The sequence below is a fragment of the Lissotriton helveticus genome, chromosome 1_1, assembly GCF_964261635.1.
Source record: "Lissotriton helveticus chromosome 1_1, aLisHel1.1, whole genome shotgun sequence".
NCBI classification, from domain to species: Eukaryota; Metazoa; Chordata; class Amphibia; order Caudata; family Salamandridae; genus Lissotriton; species Lissotriton helveticus.
In genome coordinates, this window is record NC_136057.1 from 501,679,441 (window position 1) to 501,703,397 (window position 23,957).

Sequence of the window (23,957 nt, forward strand, 5' to 3'; positions counted from 1 at the left end):
GCATTGCCACAGCCAATGGGACTCGCATTAGGAAAGTGTAAGCTATTGGCTTTGTGTATAACGATGCTATTAATTTATATATTTTCAAAGCCAACACATATTAAAAAAATGTGTCATTTATAATACCAATAGCTCAAACTTTCCTAATGCGAGACCTATTGCATTGAAAATGCTTGTTACAATCCTGTTACCTTGGTGACTATACAGAATTATAGTGAGATGCGGAATGCCATGGTCATCAATGAATTCTTGCATGGGGTTTAATTTAAACTGCACCCACTGTCTGTGACTATAACCTGGGGAAAGCCTTCCCTCTCAACCAACGATGATAAAAATTCTACCATTGCTTTGGTATTGAGTTCCTTAATAATCTTTGTTAGAAATCTGGTTGGCTGGGGTTTGCACCTAAGCCAGGTAGAACCCACCACTGTAGTCAGGGTAAGGGAGTAACACACCCAGGCTAGCTGCTGCTCACTCCCTTGATTGCTTGGCAGAGGAGTCACGCAGAGGCAATGTGTAGAGTGTTTGCACAATATACACACCACTTAGACCAAACCACAAAAATCATAAATATCTTTGCCAACTAGGCAATTGTCATCACATCACAGTTAGTGCAATAAAGTACAGACTTATATATTGCACATGTCCTAAAACAAAACCATCACTATCCACATAATGTGCCTCTGAAATAATACTTGTTATCCTGTCATTGTAATGCATCAAACTTCATACATCATAAATCAGGGCACAAAATGCAACAGGTATGTCAGGAAGAGAAAACACATGGGTTACCAAACATCATTGTACATAAATCACCAATTGCAATAAGGGAACAACGAGTATCACCATAAGCATAGTGCTTCTGTGCTTCTAATACACACTATACGATAATGTGGTTCCCAAACATAGGCTAAAGGGCCACCTGCCCACCGAAAACAATGAATGAGGTAATTTCAGGAAGTCTTCCATCAAGGTCTTACCATGAAGACTACAGTGGAGAAAAAGATGGTGCCCCTAAGGTATGGGTGCAGCGAGTCCTCAAGTAGTGGCTCCTGTCAAAAAGAAGCCACCCGTGAAGGAGTGCGGGTTGGTTTCAGCTTCCCTAAAAATTCCCTCGGGCTCCCCGAGCCAGGAACAGGTGTTCCACACCACTTCCCTTAGGATTAGGGAATCTGGGGGCGGCACGGCCTCATGCAGTGGCCCAGCCCACTAGAGAGACCCCAGAGGCAATCAATGACACCCCCCCAGCCACAAGCACATGCCCTCGTTGTCCGGGCTGCTCGACGTCTGTGTTTTGGAGGTGGATAGATGCCATGTGCCTTTCAAGCAAATTACTCCAATTTACCAGCAATGAAAATTGCAGCCCATGCAGGTAATCAGAAGCCTGTCAGATAAAGGAGACTCTCGGGGTGGTTCCTGTCAGGCAGCGATGATCTTCCCTGTAAGGGGGATGGCACCTTAGCACAGCACCCTGCACATCATGATTTCTTCTGTTGGAGGGGGCCAAATGGATGAAAGGACACACTGCTCTCAGATTTGAGGAAAGTTGGAAGCGCTTCCACATTCGGGCGTTGGTGTCCTTCACCTAAAAATTGAGACAATACTCCATTGCGCTATTTGTGGGGCCTGGAGAAATGCTCACCCGGCTGGGGAGTTAAAGGGCAAATAAGCTGTAACAGCACCCACCACGCACTGTTTGTACACCAGGACCTGGACAATAAAGCGCTAAATATGCGCTGATACAGGCAGCTCTTCTCTGAAAGGGATAGTGCTCCACTCGCACTTTCTTACCAAAGCTTCCCCACACACTCATAGCAAAACAATGAGGGGCCACACTACCCCATCATCCTGTAGAACAACTGGGTGGCATAAAGCAGGGAACAAGCAGCAGGCCAGCACATCAGGCTCCTTGAAAGAAAGTGGCAGTCCTTCTTGTAGCCCCTCAGGCCAGCACAACAAGCAAGGGAGTTCAATGGTGGTTCCTCCTGGCAGCATAACAGTTTCTTCTGGTGAGGTGCATTCTGCAGAGCCAGCAGCATCTAGGGCCCGATTCACAGAAATAACTTAAGACAAAATCCTAAACTTACTACTATTTTGGTATTCACAGAAGGCACTTACTCATTTTGGTATTCACAGAAGGCACTTACTCATTTCTGAATTCACAGAAGTTAGGAGTCCTAACTTTAGGACTCCTAAATGCCTTCTGTGAATACCGAAAGTTTTAAAGTTAGGATTTTTCTCGATTTAATAGTAGTAAAGTTAGGACTCCTAAATGCCTTCTGTGAATACCGAAAGTCTTAAAATTAGGATGTTTCTCCACTTTACTACTACTAAACTGAGAAAAATCCTAATTTTAAGACTTTCGGTATTCACAGAAGGCATTTAGGAGTCATAAAGTTAGGAGTCCTAACTTTACTACTACTAAATTGAGAAAAATCCTAATTTAAAGACTTTCAGTATTTATAGCAGGCATTTAGGAGTTCTAAAGTTAGGAGTCCTAACTTTACTACTACTAATCTGAGAAAAATCCTAATTTTAAGACTTTCGGTATTCACAGAAGGCATTTAGGAGTCATAAAGTTAGGATTCCTAACTTTACTACTACTAAATTGAGAAAAATCCTAATTTTAAGACTTTTGGTATTTACAGCAGGCATTTAGGAGTTCTAAAGTTAGGAGTCCTAACTTTACTACTACTAAATTGTGAAAAATCCTAATTTTAAGACTTTTGGTATTTACAGCAGGCATTTAGGAGTTCTAAAGTTAGGAGTCCTAACTTTACTACTACTAAACTGAGAAAAATCCTAATTTTAAGACTTTCGGTATTCACAGAAGGCATTTAGGAGTCATAAAGTTAGGATTCCTAACTTTACTACTACTAAATTGAGAAAAATCCTAATTTTAGGACTTTCGGTATTCACAGAAGGCATTTAGGAGTCATAAAGTTAGGATTCCTAACTTTACTACTACTAAATTGAGAAAAATCCTAATTTTAAGACTTTTGGTATTTACAGCAGGCATTTAGGAGTTCTAAAGTTAGGAGTCCTAACTTTACTACTACTAAATTGTGAAAAATCCTAATTTTAAGACTTTTGGTATTTACAGCAGGCATTTAGGAGTTCTAAAGTTAGGAGTCCTAACTTTACTACTACTAAACTGAGAAAAATCCTAATTTTAAGACTTTCGGTATTCACAGAAGGCATTTAGGAGTCCTAAAGTTAGGAGTCCTAACTTTACTACTACTAAATTGAGAAAAATCCAAATGTTAAGACTTTCGGTATTCACAGAAGGCATTTAGGAGTCCTAAAGTTAGGAGTCCTAACTTTACTACTACTAAATTGAGAAAAATCCTAACTTTAAGACTTTCGGTATTCACTGAAGGCATTTAGGAGTCCTAAAGTTAGGAGTCCTAACTTTACTACTACTAAATTGAAAAAAATCCAAATTTTAAGACTTTCGGTATTCACAGAAGGCATTTAGGAGTCCTAAAGTTAGGAGTCCTAACTTTACTACTACTAAATTGAGAAAAATCCTAACTTTAAGACTTTCGGTATTCACAGAGGGCATTTAGGAGTCCTAAAGTTAGGACTCCTAACTTCTGTGAATACCGAAGTGAGTAAGTGCCTTCTGTGAATACCAAAATGAGTAAGTGCCTTCTGTGAATACCAAAATAGTAGTAAGTTTAGGATTTTGTCTTAAGTTAGTTCTGTGAATCGGGCCCCTAGTTACAAGTCCCACGCAGTTTCTAAAATCATGGGGTCAGAGCCCCTGTACTTATACCCACAATATCTATGATGTTGAGGTAACGTTAATACAAATGTTAGAAGTGCACAACACCAACAGCCAATCCCCAGCCCTGGCTCTAGACACAGAGATAGCATTGTGAAAGGCAGGCACAGCACCCTACCCATAGGGCTACCTAGGGCCTACCTTAGGGGTGACCTATATGTAGTAAAAGGAGGGTTCCGGACTTGTGAAGTAATTTGAAATGCTAAGTAACTGTGGCCGTAAAGTGGGGGCGCAGGCCTGCTGTGGCACAGGCCTGAGACAGCGCTACCCAGGCCCGGCTGCTGTGTCACTTCCACCAAATAATGTGGAGTGACACAAAATTTCCATATATATACCCCCCAAGCCCAAAACCAGCCCAACGTAAGCCCACCGAGCCCAAAAATAGCCTAACCAGCCCAACCGGCCCAACTGAGGTGGTGGCTGCCCCCCTCCCCCCAACCCAAAACTCCCCGGGAGGAGCAGGTCTCCCGCCGGTCGGTCACCCCTCCCAAAGCCCTAGTCTTGTTTCACCAAATCTGCTTGTAACCAATATTCCAGGTCTGAAGCTTGTTCTTGGAGCAAGCCTCTGCGACTCCAAATATACCTGTGTGATCCTCTGGCAACAGCAAGCTTGGCCACCAAGTCAGGCTGCAAGGGCCCGCCTAACACCCTGGGTACATTATTAGAAGTTCAATCAATAGTCTAGGCTGTATTAATGAAAAACTTATTATGAGCTGTGGGGCAGTGTTCGTCCTTCGTGCAGCTTTGTGTTCCTATACATAACTTTCAGTAACAAGTTTCTATAGAACAGATCTCGTGTGGGCGCGCATGTGCATATGTGTGTTCCTTGGATGTAGCGTATTTCACAAGGGCTACCTACAACCTCAATGAAACTGAACTGGTGACCTTTGCCCCTGCCTGCAGGGCTGGTCGCTCCACACACCGCGCAGCTCCCTCGCTGAGTGCCGTGACCCCCGACCCCTCCGCTGCTGCCTCGCACAGGCGTGTGCCTGGACCGTCACTCTACCGGCTCACCTCCTGCTTGTGCCCCTGATCGCCTTAGCGTTTCCTTTCACCTGTGTTTCAGCGTTGCTTGTGATTTTTGTTGCTGTATTGTGTTGACCTGTTTTGTCCCCATATTGTGCCTCCTGTGCCGTCCTCGTGTCCTTCCCGCCGCTTGTCACCCTCCCCGCTCCCCGCCGCTGCTCCCCTGCGGCCCCGCCCAGCTTCGTTCGTCATTCCCGCCCAGTGGTCCACCCCGCTCCCGCCTCCCAGCTGCCCCACCCCCACTCTGCCCCCCACTACGCCATTTATGGCGGAGTCCATGCGTAAGCGCAGCGTGCACGCGCAGCGGGCGCGCCAAAGGTAAACCCGTCTGCGCCCGTCCGCGCCTGGCCCGCACCCAGCGCCAGGACCCCTGGCCCCCACCGACAGAAGCCGACCCGACGGACCTACGACACCACCGAACTCATCGCACTCAACACCGGCAGAACCCCGGGTTGCTACCGAGCTACACCGAGACGCACCCACGGACCCTTCACCTGCCACTCCTGCAAGTTCACCTGCAACCGGACCCACACCACACCAGTACCCACCAAGCCGAACACCAACAGCACCCACCTGAAGTGCATCCTGCTTAACACCCGCTCCGTCCACAGACACGCCGTCGAACTCTGGAACCTGCTCGACACCACAGCCCCAGACGTCGCCTTCCTCACGGAAACCTGGATGAACGCCTCCTCAGCGCCCGACATAGCCATCGCCATCCCGGACGGTTACAAGATCACCCGGAGGGACCACGCCAACCAGACAGGAGGAGGCATCGCCATCATCCACAGGAACACCATCCGCATCACGACAAACACCGACGACACCCTCGCACCCGCCGAACACCTGCACTTCCAGATCCACGTCAACCCCAAGACCACCCTCAGAGGCACCCTCGTCTACAGACCCCCGGGACCACGCACACAATTCAGCAAAGACATCGCCGACTTCATCAGCCCACACGCCCTCCTCTCCGCCGACTACATCCTCCTCGGGGACCTCAACTTCCACCTGGAGAACAACAACGACCGCAACACCACCACCCTGCTGGACAACCTCGCCAACCTCGGACTCAATCAACTGGTGGACACCCCCACCCACTACGCCGGACACACACTCGACCCAGTCTTCTCTTCCAGCAAGGACATCGCTTTCAGCCACGCCTCGGGACTCCACTGGACGGACCACAGCTGCGTCCACTACAGCTTCAGAAGGACCACGCTCCACCATCACCAGCAACAGGTTCCCCGCAGAAGCTGGAACAAGATCACTGCAGACCAGCTCGCTACTTCCCTGAGCAAGAACCCTCCCACCAGCACAACGAACCCCAGCCAAGCGGCCACCAACCTCACGAAATGGATCAACGACTGCCCAGACGACCTCGCCCCTCTGAAGACCCAGCCGAGCAGACCCGGCAGCAAGAAAGCCCCATGGTTCAACGACAAACTCAAGAGCTCCAAGAAGAACTGCAGAGCACTCGAGAAAACCTGGCGCAGAGACCCAACACCGGACAACATGACTGCCCTCAAGCTCGCCACCCGAAAACACCACCAACTGATCCACGCCACCAAGAAAACCGCATTCAAGGAACGACTGGATAACAACGCACACAACAGCAAGGAACTCTTCAACATCGTGAAAGAGCTCTCCAACCCCAACGCCGGAAACAACGACATCACCCCTTCGCAAGACCTCTGCAACTCCCTCGCCTCCTACTTCTACAACAAGATCGCGGACATACACAACAGCTTCAGCACCCAACCGACGCACGCCGCGACCGAACCACCGCCCCCCACCACCACCCTCCGCGCCTGGACCCCGATCAGCACCGAAAACACCATCCGCACGATGAACTCCATCCACTCCGGATCTCCGACAGACCCCTGCCCTCACCACGTCTTCAACAAGGCCGACGCTGTCATCGCACCCCACCTGCGGGACATCATCAACACCTCCTTCGACATCGCCACCTTCCCGGAGAGCTGGAAACACGCCGAACTCAGCGCTCTACTCAAGAAACCATCAGCCGACCCCACCGACCTCAAGAACTACCGCCCCATCTCGCTACTCCCGTTTCCGGCAAAAGTCATCGAGAAGACCGTCAACAAGCAACTGGCCGCCTACCTCGAGACGAACGGTTCCCTCGACCTCTCGCAGTCTGGCTTCCGGGCCAACCACAGCACCGAGACCGCCCTGATCGCAGCTACCGATGACATCCGAGCCCTGCTCGACAACGGAGAAACAGAGGCCCTCATCCTCCTGGACCTCTCCGCGGCCTTCGACACTGTCTGCCACCGTACCCTAGTACAGCGCCTCAGCAACGTCGGAATCCAGGAGAAGGCACTGGAGTGGATCATCTCCTTCCTCGCCGGAAGGACACAGAGAGTCCACCTCCCCCGTTCAGATCAGAGGCCACCGAAGTCATCTGCGGCGTTCCGCAAGGCTCCTCGCTCAGCCCAACACTCTTCAACGTTTACATGAGCCCCCTCGCAGCCATCGCACGCCAGCACAACCTTAACATCATCTCCTACGCCGACGACACCCAGCTGATCCTATCCCTCACCAACGACCCCACCACCGCCAGAGCCAACCTGCACGAAGGGATGACAGACGTAGCCAAATGGATGTCGAACAGCCGCCTGAAACTGAACTCGGACAAGACGGAGGTCCTCATCCTGGGATCCTCACCCTCCACCTGGGACGACTCCTGGTGGCCCCCCGCCCTGGGTAGCGCACCCAAACCAACAGACCACGCACGCAACCTGGGCTTCATCCTGGACTCCTCCCTCTCCATGACCAGACAAGTCAACGGTGTCTCTCGTCGTGCTTCAACATCCTGCGCATGCTACGTAAGATCTTCCGATGGATCCCCACCGAGACCAGGAAGACGGTCACCCAGGCCCTCGTCACCAGCCGTCTGGACTACGGCAACTCCCTCTACGCCGGAACCACCGCCAAACTCCAGAAGAGACTCCAGCGGATCCAGAACACCTCAGCACGACTCATCCTAGACATCCCCCGCCGAAGCCACATCTCCGGACACCTGAGAGACCTACACTGGCTCCCGGTCAACAAGAGAATCACCTTCCGGCTCCTCACCCACGCACACAAAGCCCTACACAACCAAGGCCCAGGATACCTCAACAGCCGGCTCAACTTCTACGCTCCCAAACGCCAGCTTCGATCGACCAGCCACGCCCTCGCCGCCGTCCCCCGCATCCAAAGAGCCACCACAGGAGGAAGGTCCTTCTCCTACCTGGCCGCCAAGACCTGGAACTCCCTTCCGACCCACCTCCGCCTGACCCAAGACCACCTCGCCTTCAGGAAGCAACTCAAGACCTGGCTGTTCGAGCAGTAGCGGCCCCCCTCCCCCAGCGCCTTGAGACCCTCCGGGTGAGTAGTGCGCTATATAAATGCCTTGATTGATTGATTGATTGATTGAAGCGGTTTCTGTCTCTGATGAGTTTGGGGGATTCAAAATAGAAAAAAAATGAGTGTAGTTCACGGTTGACTGTACTAGTTCGATCAGGCCAGGATCCCAGTTGTATTTGATGTACTGATGGCCAACTTTGTGAAAAGGACTAACATTTTCCTCCAGGGCAAGAATTGTCTGGTTTCCGGTATTTAGAAGGCACAGTTGTGTACAGTGAGCATGGCAAAACCAATACTGCCTAAAAACAAAGAGATGGTTTCCCTCTAGGTGTTGGTAATTATTGGGGATGGGGTCTAGATCTGAATATGGATGTCAGATGGTGATGTCAGAAGTTCACCAAGGTTTCCTGTAGGGCATTGTGTAATGTGTGTGAAAATCTCTGGCCAAGAGCAAATTCACTGGCTAACTTTTTTTTTTATTATTCAGCTTTGGGAGGGATAACTCTTAACGACACGACATCGAATTAGGAGTGTAAAGTCGTGTTTCTTGAAATTAAATTTACCCTCTAAATCATGCCATTTGCACATCTGTTCTGAACTTAGGTGTGCAAACTACTTTATTGCCTTTATTATGGATGAACGCTTTTCTTATCAACAATATGGCAACAAAGAGAAAAGCAAGTCCTCTTTGAACAACCAAAGCGTAAGGACACAAATGTGAACATTATAACGATATAAATGCCAAAGAAAAAAAGACTTCATGTGATGTGTTATACTGTGAGTAAAAGGAATTAACATTAGAAAGGTCATGTGAAAATACATGTCATTAAAGGATCAGCAGGAACAAGCGCTGGAGCAATGTTAAAAAAACAGAATCCCTGCAAGAAATGAAAATGAAATGTTAACAATTTTCTGTACAAGATTTAGAGGTGACTGCTGCGTGCCTAAGAGCAATACTGACAGAGTCTATTTTTAGAAGGCAGAAGGACGTGCATTACATGTTAAAATGTTACTGACACATGGCGTGCATTTTAATAAAGTACACAGATTTTCCACTTTACAGTTCCTGAAACAAGCTTTGGATTAAAGGTTTCAGACATGTTTTAAAACATTTCATGCTTTTGTGAGGCTGATTAACCATTTTTCAAACACAGCCATTTCATATTATATATATATTTAACAATCTTTAATGTTGTCTTATTATTTGTTTTTTATGAACTACTGTTCCGCTAATGTTACTTATTCTTTCATTCCCTTCTTCTTTCCAAAAATCATTGCACCAAGTATTCTAATTTTCGATCAGCTTTGCATTTCTTTTCCATTCCTTTTTTCATTGAACATTTGCGCCTTCCATCTCTTTCTCTCACTCCACCTTTTTCTGTCCCTCTCTTGTTATTTTATTCCATCTTCTTTAGCCAGCGCCCTCCAAACCTAATCCTCCCAGGCTTATGCTCCCTCACACTTCCAACGACTTTCTGCAGTTCTTTCTGTTTCTCATCATATCTTTCTGCGCTTTAGTTTGACATGTCTTTCGTTCCTTCCTGCAATGCAGAGGCATTTATCTGCACCCAACTTAAACCTCTCAATTGTTTAAAAGATGAAAATGTAGCTAGTTCAGAAAAATCTGACTGAAAAAAAGTGATTGTGAAAAGCATTTTCGTGGTCACCTGAAATTGCCATTTAAGGAAATTATTTACTGTTATTAGGTTGAGCTTAGGCAGCGATTGCGCTGTCTCTTAGAGACATGCTGTAATCAGTTTGTGGGCTTGCAGCCAGTCCCTTGACTTTTAGTCATTCGTTGTAATGTTAAAAATCGCTCCTTTGGTAGTACTTTATCTCTTTATTTGTTCCTCCTTTTCACTGCTTGGTCACGTCCATGGAGTAGGGACTAACTACTGGGAGGTTTCCACTTGTCTTCAAGTGTCTTTTTTCTGCAACTCTTTTTTTTCGTGTTCATGTTTGATGCGGGTGCACAACTTGTTTACAGCTCCTAGCTTGCTTAAACAATGACAAACTTCTAAGAATTCACTTCTTGCCCTGAGCCTGCATATATGTTAACAAACTGTAGTTTTTTGTTTAATGATTTTATCCCTAATGTCTGCTTATCTTCGTGCCCCTGCCTCATATACCCTTCATTTAACTTCTCCACAGTGAAGCAATAGCTTAAATATGCAGTTAGATCAAATCAATCCCTCCAGCCTGGTCTGCAGCAGGCTTCTGTTCCTGCCGATTGATGGAATAAACGAGGAGTCCGAATGGCGGTGATGCTCATCTGCGCAGGGTTCATGCACTAATCAGCGACAAATAATTTAGCGCTCTGGCCAAGTTAGTTTGCGGGTGGAATTTGCTTCTTGCCCCAAGTCTGCATCCTGGCTGGGACTGTCTTTTTGATTAAAAGGTAGACTTATTTACTTCAGAACACATATTTACTGCACAGCACACCCACAACACTGCAGTGCTGGCAGAAAATCAATTCCTTTTCTGGCAACGTGATAATACTTCACTGTCAAATGACAAAGTGCACTCAGCTGTAAGGTGCCAGCACCCACTTTTATGTCTAAAACAAGTTTTCTTTTTTGACTAGTTCAGAATAACATTTAAAAATATCACTGCATGGAGCTTGCCATATATTGTATTTTACAAATTTTGCACAGCACATATGTTTAGGGGCTGGCTTATGCTCTGCACACAGAATTACATTATTTTCTACAGCTTTTAATGTTAACATACTCTAGTTTTTGTTTAATGATTTTATCCCTCATGTCTGCTTAGCTTCGTGGACCTGCCTCAAAAATCCATGTTAGTTTGTTGTGGCTGAGCCAAATCTCGGTTGGTTGTGTAAAAAACACACAGTGATACCTTTTTAGGCTACTCTTAATTTTGGTAGGTCAGTTTAAGTTGTTTTATTCCTGTATTAATAGCGTACTGCATACTACCCAAGTCTCTTTGGGGTAAGTCGAAGTGATGGTCCCAACATCTGACATACTATGCTGACAGTTTTAAAAAAAAATAATAATAAAAAAACATTCGCCTAAGGATCTAATAGTTACTTAAAATGTGAAGACAGTTTTTAGCGAATATTGTATTGTTGTGGGTGAAGATTTCTCAATTAGTCTTGTACACGCTAACTCTCAAAGAAAAATGTTCTATGTGCATTTCATTATTTTACAGTAATGCACAAGTTTGTGTCCTCCCACAAACACGAGGGTATTTGAACAGCAGCACTTTCAGGAGATGGCCTCCTTTATGGTGTTTGCAAGACAGGACAGGAAAAGGCAAATGTATATTTTATTGTTTTATGGCCTCTAAAGCCTGGGAGGGTGCCATAAGAGTCACATTTCAGTTAGACGTCACAAGTCATCATTTAAAGTGGAGACTGGGTAATGCAGTAAAATTATTTTTGAGACTCCAAAACAATGTTGTGAACAGTGGCAGAACATGAACTCACGTGGAGCAAGGTTCAAGCACTACTCAAACAATTGTACTTGTAAATTCAATGTATAGTTTTCAACAGGAGGTGTGTTTACTCTGTCATCTTATTGTGTTAAGTGTAACTTGCTCCTGACGCTGATTTGTCAGACTGTTCAATACCCAAGGGATACAGTCTCACACACAATGTTTTAGTGCTGTTGACTTGCACCGAGGCATTTACCTTCCTGTTTCTGCCTTAAAAAGCCTGGGACTGTGTCCATAAATGTTTCTGGGGGCAAGCACGCATTTTTGAATCAGACTATATGACCCAGTGTATAGCAATTGTATAGCTATTCAATCCCTGGCGGCGCAGCACCGAGGATAATGTACTATATTTCTCAACACAAAAGGTCCCCAAGACGAGACCTATTGGCTAGGCCAATGCTTATTTTTGTAAGCTTTGAGTACAAAGCATTTCTCTGTGACTGTGCTTCATTGGGGTATTTGGGAATTTGCTGATAAATTGACAAGACATTGAAACCATTTTCCAGACAGATTGTTGTGTAAAGTTTAAATGCTCTGAGAATGTTGCATTTAAAACACTCTTCCCTTCATTTTTCAGATTTGCAGCGCACCCTCTCAGCCCATCCAGCCAGTGGTCATTCCAAAGCCAGTCCAGTCTGTTCTACACTCGTCCTTACAGCTGACTTGCCCAGGACGAGGAAAGATCTCGAAGTTCTTGAAGCCGGACGAGATGACGTCAAGAGATTATTACTTTGATTCTTATGCGCACTTTGGAATCCATGAGGTAACATTTATCTTTTGGTTAGTAATAGATAAAAATATTCACACAGTCTTCAGTTTTCGAAATGTCCTGCTATTGGAATTTCACACTAAGGACACAATTCAGATGTGGGGTGGGTCACCGACTCCAAACAGGTATAATCACTATCCCATCATTCCCACTCCTCAGTTGCTAGTGGTAATTACCTTTAATTAGATGAACGATTAGGCCATGGCCAGCTAAAGAGGGCAGAAGTACTGGACATCAATATGCAGATCCTCCAGGATTTCGCGATTTCGCGGTTTGCAGCGAAGCAGCACTTTTGTAAAAATTCTGTGATTTTCACAAAAGTGCCCGCAAAATGGGCAGTTTTGCAAAAATGCCTCCATTTTTATTAAAGTGCCCGCAAAATCGGCAATGCGCACAATGAGACAGTAACTGCTGGTGACTAAGTTTCATGGGGAGGCGCTTCTTCCACATTTTAAGAGGGTGCCTTTATCATAGCAAACTCAGGCAGAAAGATGACATCTTGGGAGCGAAACCCAGTGAAGGAACTGGTATGGTAATCGCAACATGACAAATGTAGGTGGCAGGCGAGAGAAGGGCAGGCGGCAAACTTCCTGGTAACAGAGTTGGCACACGTAAGGGCCAGGCGGACGAAAGGTGTCTGGCATTGGGGCGCAAAAGGCAGCACAAGTAGATGAGATGAGGACAAAGGCAGGAAGGAGGGGGATAGCAGTGAGCACCTTAGGGCAGAACCTAGTGCAGGTGGAAATCAAGAGATAGGAGGACATTTTCCAGGCATCAAGTGAAGTGACAAGGTAAGACCAGGATATGAGTTGATGAGGTGGCAGCTGGATAAAAGCAGGGAGTAGAGGAAAGGTAAACAGGAAGGGACCATCTTGGGGGCAGAATGGGATACAGGCAGGTAATTAATGGGCAGCAAGGTGATGGGTACCATGGAGACAAGGGATCAGAACAGGACACTTAGGAGGCAGGCAGTGAACCCAATGGGGCAGATCAGGTGAAAAGAAGTCACAATGCCTTTTATTTGTTTTGGCTTTTAAAACATAAATAAATGGCAATGTCATTTACAATGACAATAGCTTGAACACACGTAAATATGAATCCTATTACATTGCAAATGTTATAACGTTGTGCCCCCCCACCCCCTTCACCCTTGAAAACATAAACGGTCAGAGCCCTAGCCAGACTCTCCAGGATTTTGCAATTTGGCTTGAAGTATTACACAGTTGTATAGTGCCTTTATTGTGATTTTCTCCTCTGCTGCTCCTAAGTGGATTCCACGGGTCATATACTGTGACTGGTTGCATGATTTCAATTTATTTGGCTATCTCCCTGTCCCTCCAATCTGGACCCCAAGAGCATACACTAAGGTAGGTTCTAGCATACCATTTCCTATGGGATGCTACCAGGCCATCTTTGATGGGCTTCTCAGAACCTATACTAAAGCAAATGAAGGATTGCATTTCCAAGGGATACCAGCCTTCACCTGTGGGCTGCTTTCTCTGTTCCATATCCCAGGTTGCCTATTCAAAGTAACTGTGGGCCAAAAATCCGTTACGCTTGCGGAATTTGCATATTTTCGGCAATTTCGCGATCCGCGAATCTCGCGAAATTGCCAAAAAATCCCAAATTCGCTCGTGGGCAGATTTTTTTTGGGCCCACAGGAAGCACTTACAGTTAAGGCAGGTGCTCGAGTTGAAGCTAACTTTGTAACCATTTTAGAATGGCGCCGGCAAGCTGCCAGAGTTGAAGCTGCTTACTTGCAAGTCGCAACTTCAGCTATTGCAGCTTGCTGGCGCCATTCTAAAATGGTTACAAAGTTAGCTTCAACTCGGGCACCTGCCTTAACTCTGTAAGTGCTTCCTGTGGGCCAAAAATTAAACCTCAACAGGAAGCACTTACAGATATAAGTAAAGCAGATGCCCGAGCTGAAGCTCAAATTCAGTAACGTTTTTATCAGCCCAAAACATTAGTGAGCATGGTCGAGGCTGGGCAAGTGTGGTTTTACCCTATATCTGCTGTCGAAAATTAGCTGTAATACTCGAGGGAGGTCTTTGAATCCCTGAGTTTCTCGAGCGCAATCCCCGTGTAGTTCCTGTGCCCAGGAGGCTGATTTCTCCTCACCTGCTGCCCTGCTCGCTCTCTGACCCTTTATACACAAGACGCATATTGACAGTGACAGGCATAGAAGCCCCGCCCGTTTGGCCCCGCACCACACACTAGCGGTATCAAACGTCTTCCCGCTCTTTCCCAACTATGATGGACAGCTCACTCAAGGGACCTCGGGGCCTTTTGGCGCGGTGGCAGAGTTACAGGCACACATGGTCAGTGGAGACAAATCTCTGGCCCTTTACGCAGCTGTAGTGTAGGAAAAGCACTTTACATTTACCCAACGATGTAGCACTTACTGGATTAGCCAGTAGAAAGCACTCCAGTTGAGTAGAGTGCAAATCGATTTTTTTGTGATTTCGCGCGAATTCGCGGACCGCAGATCCGTAAAATTCGCCCATACTTAATTCGAAGTGGAATACTCTGCTAAAACTGTTTCCATTGATTTCAGGCTGAAAATGAATGATTATGAGTAAAATAAAGTGCCACAAAAATACAGCTAAATTTCCATATATGTGGCACTAAATTTCCATATTTGTGCTGCTAAATTTGCTAATCCATGCCGCAATATTCTGGGGGGTCTGAATATGGTTAACCAAGCGATGCACTCCCCACAATAAAGGCACGTAGACACTTAGGCCCCATTAGGATGGCGGGCGGGCTTCACATGTAATGGCCTCAGGAAATCAATGCCTTCCTTAATCCATGGGCCTTCAGGAAGCTGAATGGATATCATAGGTACCTGAGGACACTTCAACTTCTTTTCAGCCAAATTACACACACCACAGCTCTGAACCTTCAACTCAACATCCCTATACATCTGATATCACCAATGCGATTCTTGGAACTTGTTTTAACCAAGAGTCATTGCACAATGTCTCTTATGGACCAGATCATCTAGACTGCTTCCGACTTTCACTAGCAGCATAAGTTTATCACCTCACTGCAGTACTCAACCTCAAAACACAACTCTGCTGAGACTTTAGCAAAACTTTGTTGGTCCTGCGCTAGACACGTTTCTTTAGGCCTTGATGAAATTCAACGCATTCAATATTACTCCATCTTTCTCAATGGTCCTACTCTGTTCCTTCTCCCCCCCAATGGCTAACTCATCAGAGGCTATCAGACATTCCACATCATTGTCCTTATCACTCTGTTCATCATAATTCGGGTAAATAATGTAAACCTAAAGAAAAAAAACATGCTTTCTTGTTATCTTTTCAAGCAAAGTACTCCACACAAAAGTCTTACACTAAGAGTTTTGTGCTATGTTTGGCTAGTCTAGCTGTGGTCCATGCTGAATGTACAATTACTCCATTCAGCATACAGTTGAGGAGTGCAGGTCTGTCTTGAGCATAAATTTGCACCCCATATATGATTCCCAAGTTTTTGTACAGCCCACCCACATACCAAAATGTCCTTCTCTATGATGGAGTATTGTATCACACGTTTTAGCATACATGAAGCAAATGCCACACTCCTTTCCCGAGTACTACCACTTTGAGCAAGCATAGCTCCTAATTAATTATCACTAACGTCCAGGTAAAACAAACTGTTATCGTGGGATCAAAAGTGTTAGAAATGGGATTTCTGGTTGGCTTGTTCAAGCACCTCAGCCAGGCGGAAACCACCACTCTAGTCAGGGCAAGGGAGTTACATACCGAAGATAACCCCTTCTCACCCCCTTGGTAGCTTGGCAGAGCAGTCAGGCTTATCCCAGAGGCAATGTGTAGAGCGTTTGTGCAACACACTCACACAGCAGCAACCCACTAGGCACACCACAAAAGAAACTCCAGACAAGGGTATATAAAAAATAGCCTTTGTATTACTCATAAAACACCTTAGAATGCACTCACATATATACACTGCGCCACCTGGCAATAAGTGTTACTTTAAAGGGGATTATATACATTACAGGACCAATCAGGCCACTGTCATCACCATTAGAACAGGTAAGTAATAAAATAACCAGTAACTACTGTTAAAGGCACCTAGCATAAACACGTTATGCATCAATCACATTAGGCAATCACATTAGGCATAAACCACATTATGCATCAATCAGGAGGACGAACATCATCAATACATCAGACCCCTCTTAGGCATAACCATCACAGTTGATGAAACAACCAGTCTCTACTGGCAATAGGGCACCTTCAGCGACATCATACCCAGCAGTGTGCCTTAGTAAACACTAATAACAGGCCCACCATACCAATGCATGAGGCCTTAGGCCTAGCACAGTATAGTAGGCATTACAGAGCATATTATGTAAAACATAACCATTCCAACGGGCCCACCATAGGCCTACCTCCTCAGCAGCAGAAACCTAAGATAGTGCTCCTGTGCTTGTTTTCCACATGTCATGGGGCTTCTCATACGGAGGCGGGGCCCTGCTGCATCTGCGTGCCCCCAACCGGTATTCCTATATGCCCTTCGAAGTTGTCCCGTAGGTCAGCTTATTTCTAAGCGGGGGTCCCGTCCCGGGCTCATCCCGCAATGCGCCCATAGGACAAATATGGCCCTCGGACCAAATATGCAGCTGCCCTTGGCCACGTGCATCCACAGTGGCGAGCTTCTGACAAAGATAGGGAGAAGTGCATTGGTGGAACAAAAGCACATGGGCGAATCCCTGTAATGGCCCCTCGGGCTGGGTCACTACAGTATGGCCCGCACACTTGGAAGGGCACTTTGTTCCCCGGGACACTCACCAGCTCACACAGGGGCGGTCTCACTGAGCCCCGGAGGTTCCGTAGTCTGCATCACGTTTCCCGCGGCAAGACTTCCAGGGGGGTCCCCACCCAAGATCAGCCTCCTTCGGCAAGGCACAGTAGCAGTGGGACCCGGATCAAAGTCTCAGTCCCCTTCATCTCCTCCGGACTATGGCCACGCTTGTAGTCATGCAGGACTCTCCTGTTCTCCCAGGAGCCCCGCACACAACCAGGCAGCTGCTGCCTGACTTCTGGTCTTCTTGTGCGGCAATACCTCCTCCGGCTGGCCACGCCCCAGGTTAGGCTCTCCTCGACTGACTTCTATTTTCCGGATGAGAGCCCAATGGGACTCCGACTTCTTCTTTCAGCAAGGTAGAGCCTCTTAGAGGTTCAAAATCAAAGCGCCCAACATGTGCTGCAGTGGGGACATGTTGGCTGAGGGTATGAACGGCCCTCTCTCCCCGCAGGGCTGCCCGAGATGATGCGGCCCGTCTTTGGGTAGTTCCTCCAACCCCGCACTCTGGGAAGTTCCCTCCTACAAAGTGGAACACACCGGGGGCTCCTAGGCCAGTTTGCAGGAGCAGTCTACATCGCTCCTTTCGGGCTCCCCCCGACCCCCCAAGAACAATGGAGCACTCTGGCTTAGAGCACAGGCAGTAGGCCAGCACACATGGTCCCTGGGCATTGGGGAAGTCCCTTCAGCAAGCAGCTCCCAAGGAAAAGTCCCAGTGGCGGATCCTCTTGCCAGTCCAGCAGCCTGCCAGTCGCAGGCTTCAAGTAAGCACCCAGCAGCACACCCACATGTGGTCACAGCCCCAATATTTATACCATGATTGTCTTTGTTCTTCCCCCTGGCACAGAGCTCTGTGCCCGGTCGAAACCAGTTCTGGGGGGCACTTACACCCCTCTTTTCAGGTGCACAACAACTCCTTTTGTTAGTTAGGCTCTGGCCCCTGACCCACCATGGGGGGGCGGAGCCAGCATTGTAGAAGGCAGGCACAGTCCCATTCAGTCTCAGGTGCTACTCCTCTCACTACTCCAAATTTAGATGGGCCTATTCAACCTAGCTCTAACTCACCCAGCCCCTCTGGAGCCACTGCACCTCCCCAGCCCCTGTCACTCCAGAGCCAGACATGCAATACACAACAGGCAGGCACAAAGACATATAGCACACAAAAATGGCAACTTCTCAAAGTGGCATTTCCAAAATAGGGATAATAAACCTGCACACACCATTACCCAGCATTTATTACCACTCTTCCAAACATACTAAACTTGATTCCTCTGCTCCTCGCAGATCAGGAATTACCACTGAAACACATATCAGGGAATCCCCAATGCATTCATATGAGAGGGCACCCTCACAGCAGTGAGAAATCAAAATGGCTGTTTGTCACTACCTAGACACGCCACACAGTTAAGGCACATGTCCTGCCTGTTACCTACAATGCACTCTGCCCATAGGGCTAGCTAGGGCCTACCTTAGGGGTGACTGACCTGTAGTGAAAGGGGAGTCACAGACGTGGCACCCATTTTATGTGCCACGTCACAGCGACAGTAAACTGCGCATGCAGGCCCTGCAATGGCCTGAGACAGGTTTGAAAGGCTACTTTGGTGGGCGGCGCAATCTGCGCTGCAAACCCACCAGTAGCATTTAATTGACTGGCCCTGGGTATATGAGATGCCACTTTACTAAGGACTGATAGGTCAATTAAATACGCCAAACAGGTGTAAACCAATCTTACTAGGAAGAAGGCAAAAAGTTCGGGGATGACCCTGCAAAAAGGGCCAAGTCCAACAAAAAGACTGAAGTAACAGTGCTTATGACAACGTTTTCTTTAACAATCAAAATGCCTCAATTTTTTCATCCACCAATTTAAATGTACTTTTCTTTCTTAACAATCTTGTGAAATGATCTGTTATCATTGACAAAGTATCAATAAACAAAGTATAAAATGTGCTTAGCCTGAGAAATTACAACAACCTCTCTTTATTCATCAGAATAGAGCCCCCATCAATCGCTTTCAACACTTCCATCCTTGGCTGGCCCCACCCTGTAGTCAAATGTCCCAGATATTCTATTCGTTTCTTAGACAGTCCATACTTGTTTTTACGCAAGTGCAATAATTTGCCCCAAGAAAAGTCAAAAGTTTGTTCAAACTAAGATAATGTTCCTCCCAATTTATTTCACTTACCAGCAGGTGGAAATGCAAGAACCCCTTCACAGTCTTTCATCAAATTGACTCAGGAAGTAATAACCTATGTCGCCCGTTGGCAGTGTACACTGCTGGGAGTGGCTGGCTAACTCGCAGCCAATCTGAGCCAAAGCCTCCCTCCACAACTGGCGGGCAAAGGTTCACTTTGGAGTCCGGACAAAAGTGTAATCCAGGCCCTCGTTCACTGCTTACGGGAAGGAGACTAAAGAGGGAAGACTAAGAGGGTCGGAGAGGGCGGAGTGTATCGTTAGAACTCATCTGTTCTGCTTTGAAGAGGTGTAACAGGCTGAGCCCCCTGCCAAGAAACAATGCTTCCAGCTCTTCAGTGGCTATTCAATGTCTGTACAACTGTACGCCCTAACTATCAGGACTGTAGGTGTTGCCTGCCTGTTTCAGAGACAGCAGGCGGAGGGAGGCATGTGAAAGTAAAGTATGTCTTTAAGGGCCATATGTATCTTCAACCTGAATTGCGATTCTGAAATAGTAATTTCAGAATCGCAAATTGGGATGTATGTACAAATTAGCAATTTTTTTGCAAATTCTTAGTATTCCTTAATTGCGATTAGCAAATTGCAAATCGCAATTAAGGAATACTTTCCCATTCATTTCTATGGGCCAGGAGGCCCATAGGAATGAATGGGAAGTTATTCTCAATTTGCGATTCTCTATCTGAGAATCGCAAATTGAGAATAATTTAAAGGGTGCAGGGGTGTCCAAAGGACACCCTGTTGTACCCCTAAAATAAGCATGGGTGCACATGTGCCGCACATACTTGCCCTAAGGGCATGTATGTGCGTCACATGGCACTTTGGAAAATGGAAAAATGTGCATTTTTCAAGGAATTCGCAACTTACCACCAACTTGAAGTTGGTGGTAATTTGCGATTCCTTAAGGACAATTTAAATTTTTTTTTGCTTCATACATTGCATTTAAGGAATCGCAAAATTTGCAATTCCTTAAATGCAAATGCAAAATAAGGAATCGCAAATTTTGCGATTCCTTGTTTTGCACCAGATTTTCCTTAATACATACCATTTAGCAAATTCGCATTCGCAAACGCCGAAATTCTGTGAATTTTGGCGTTTGCGAATGCGAATTTGCTTGATACATATGGCCCTAAGTTTTGGAAACGCTCTTAATTATTTATGAAAAGAGATTATGGAACCTTTTTAAAATCTATTCCTAAACATACTTTCCCTCTGAACCTTAGATGTCCGTGGCCACCCCCCTATTTCTAGTGATTAAAATAGATAATCAAGTGTGCAGTTAAAGTGTGCAAGCAAAAGGTAGCCATTTGGAATGCACATCAGGGTCAGTGGTAGCTGCCTCAGAATGGAGGTAGTGAAAACAAATAAACTTACCTTCGGCCGCCCATGCCACCTCTCCTCCATCCTCACTTGAAACTTCAGCAGAAACAGAAACACCCAGGCTCCCAGACTCTCCCAGCCCGGGAGCCTGGGTGTTTCTGTTTCGGCTGAAGAAAGTTAGGAGAAATGCATGAGCAGCGCCGTGATTGGTCTGAAAGTTAGGAGAAATGCATGAGCAGCGTCGTGATTGGTCTGAGTGGCCTGTTTGGCCGCTCACGTAGTGCCTGGGAGCCTTGGCATGTTCTCCATCGGGGTGTGCAACACAGCCAGGTGGAGAACATGCTAAGTGCGCATGACTGTTTGGCCAGACCAAGAGGGCCAGCCAAACAGTCATGCGCATTTAGGGAGCGCAAACCACTCCTCACGGTGGCGAGCTCAGCACCGCCCCACCCCGTCCCGCCCTGCCCCGACCTGACTCAGAGTACCGCAAGTAAAAATAAAATTATAATAACCTCCTGTTATTATCATTTTATTTTTAATGTTTGCACTGCTCAAAGAGCAGCCGCGGCCCATACAGGTAAAAATGATGGGGCCGGGTGAGGGGGATTTTGACGGACCATGACCAGTGTCGCAGCAGGTTCTTATCTAGATTTTCTTTATTTTACCAATCTTTAGAATCCCTGGTCGACTGGACCGTTTTTAGTCTGCTAAAAAGTGTAAAGGGAAGTACATCAAATTCACAAACATTTTGTATAAAACCAAATCAATCCAATTTAAAGTACCACTGACTACAAAATCCATTTTTAAAGGTTTATTACAAAGCCAAAAATAACTGGACATACAGGTACCTCAGCAAGGGGAAACATCCTTTACAACGAAACTTTTTCCACGCAGTACCTTTACAACGCAGGAATTACAACACAAGTCGTTACAACGACTTGCGCTGGAGGGCGCTGCAGGATAGGGAATAGTTTAATTTACTATCCAAACCCTTCCCTACTATCCATGGGGACCGGTGTTGGAATAGTAAATTAAACTATTCACTATCCAGCGCACCCCATCGCAAGTCGTTGTAACGACTTGCGTTGTAAAACCTGCGTTGTAAAGGCATGTGTGGAAAAAGCATGCGTAACGACATACATCCCTCAGCAAGAGGTTAAGAAAATAGACGGGCACTAATACAAACATAACCCTATGCAGAAGTCTCATACGACTCAGGATTATTATCAGTGTTAATTCCAAAAGCGTCAGGCAATGATGATAATCCCTGCTTGAAGTCTTTGCTGTATTCGCCCAAAGGAAAGAATAGAATATTAGTCTGTCCCTACACTAACTCTAAGGTGACATCCCTACTTAACATTCCCACACAGGCAAGAGAAAAGGTGTCAGCAGTGAAGACTTCCCAAGAAGTACACTCACTTTCCATGGCTACAGAGCTCGTTCTAAAATGCTCCTTCTTGCTTCCCCTCTAGCCTTCTCCTCTCTCCACCCTCGGGGTACAGTCCCTAGTACAAAATCCCAAAAACGTTAAACACGCCCTAAACACCCCCCTTCAGCAGGTCTTCTCTCCTGTATTTTTCCAATGAAACTTCAGCTCCATCCAAACAGCCACGGCCTGTGGAGGGAGTTTCGGTTGGTCGGAGAGGCGGGGCGGGGCGGGGGAGGGCCAGGGTGGGGGGTGCAAAAACTGGAGTATGGATAATTAAAGGTAAATAACCAATTTAATTAATAAAACGAATTTTGTAGTGCACCCTGCATTGCAAAATGCACCCCTACAATTTCAAAATAACATGCCGCTCTATCACCAGGCAAAATGAAATAAATAATTAATTTCCCCTGGTTGTCGTCTGTCGACATCCCACTCACCTGGTCCCACCACCTCACTACTCTAACCTTAACGGGACGCTGCTGTCGAAGAGCAGTGGGGCGACGCTCCTCCGCCTTAGCGGAGGAGCCGCCAGTGTTCAGGTTTATACATAGCTGCCATGTGTTTAGCGCACCAGGTTTCATTATGGCCTTGCAGTGCTGCCAGTTGTCTAGGTTGCCATCTTTAGGATTTCAGGGTTTTTGGAGCAAGTTAAGGAAAACATATTTATGAATACACACTGCCTCCAAATTTGTTGTCCTAGTCTTGAGGACGTGTTACTTTTTGTCAGTCAGCTGCGGTCCCATCCCCACATGTGTGGGCGTCTGGTTTGTGATTTGGATGTTAACCTTGGGTGGGAACCGTGGGATGTTACCCTTGGGTGGTTGCGCTGCTCTCAGAAGTCTGATCTGTGCCAGCCAGAACCCTTTCATTCAGCTGCCAGCTGGTAACAATGGTAGAGACTGCTGTGAGCAGCCCAAATAACGCAAACCCACTGTGATCCTTTGTATTACTGCTGAAGAATGCAGAATGGCTCTTCTCTCGCAGTAAATCCATTATTATTCCACCGAACCCTCACATCTGGCAGGCCACAGTTAGATTGAAGGTTCTTACTCATGAACATGCGTCAGCCCGAACTTTTAACTGAAAAGCAACTGGCACGCAAATCTGTTGGGTCCATTGAAAAATGAAGGGTGGGCTTCCTGATTAGAAGAACTGTGACTACAATTCGCATGCATGCTTCAAGAAGATTAGTGTGTGGTGAAACAAGCATGCAGAATGTGGAGCACACAGAGTGCAAGATGGGCATGATGGGCTCTGTATGGTGAGAGAAGACTAGTATGTTGTGTCCAGCGCCTGGTGTGTGTTATTCAGCGCTGAGACCCTGCAGTACTTTGTGTAACATGTGGCTATGGTGAGACATACAGCATTATACGGCTGTGATGAGACAGGCAGTATTCGGTGAGACATGCATTACTATGCAGGTGTGGTGAGACAGGCAGTGTGTGGTGAGAGAGTCTGATAGCTAAGCTAACACATGCTGCATGTAGTGAGATACGATGTGTGTTCACACCTGCAATGGTGAATTAGACAGCATGGCATACAATGCCTAACAACAGATGCTGTGCTCAAGACTGGGAGCCTGTTAGCCCCGATGCCACCCTGTGAGACCAATAGCAGATTGCATCTACATCATGCAAGCTGCACTGACCGGCGTGTAGTCACCTTGGCTTACCATCACTGTAGAAGGCTTGAGCCATTTTCCCTCCAAGTGTTTTCTGGTGTGAGATCATTCTAAGATGGAGGCACGGCTGGTATAGCCTCTAGAGCTATTCTCTACT

The 23,957-nt window shown here is 46.6% G+C and overlaps 1 protein-coding gene across 1 annotated transcript in view; it reads left to right on the plus strand.

The window, feature by feature from the left end:
• PRMT8 (protein arginine methyltransferase 8) overlaps positions 1-23,957 on the plus strand; it is a 755,104-nt gene that overhangs the window by 343,594 nt on the left and 387,553 nt on the right. Inside the window, exon 2 of the mRNA XM_078654149.1 lies at positions 12,219-12,404. Coding sequence (XP_078510275.1) covers positions 12,219-12,404 — 186 coding nt within the window. The remainder of the gene's footprint in view (positions 1-12,218; positions 12,405-23,957) is intronic.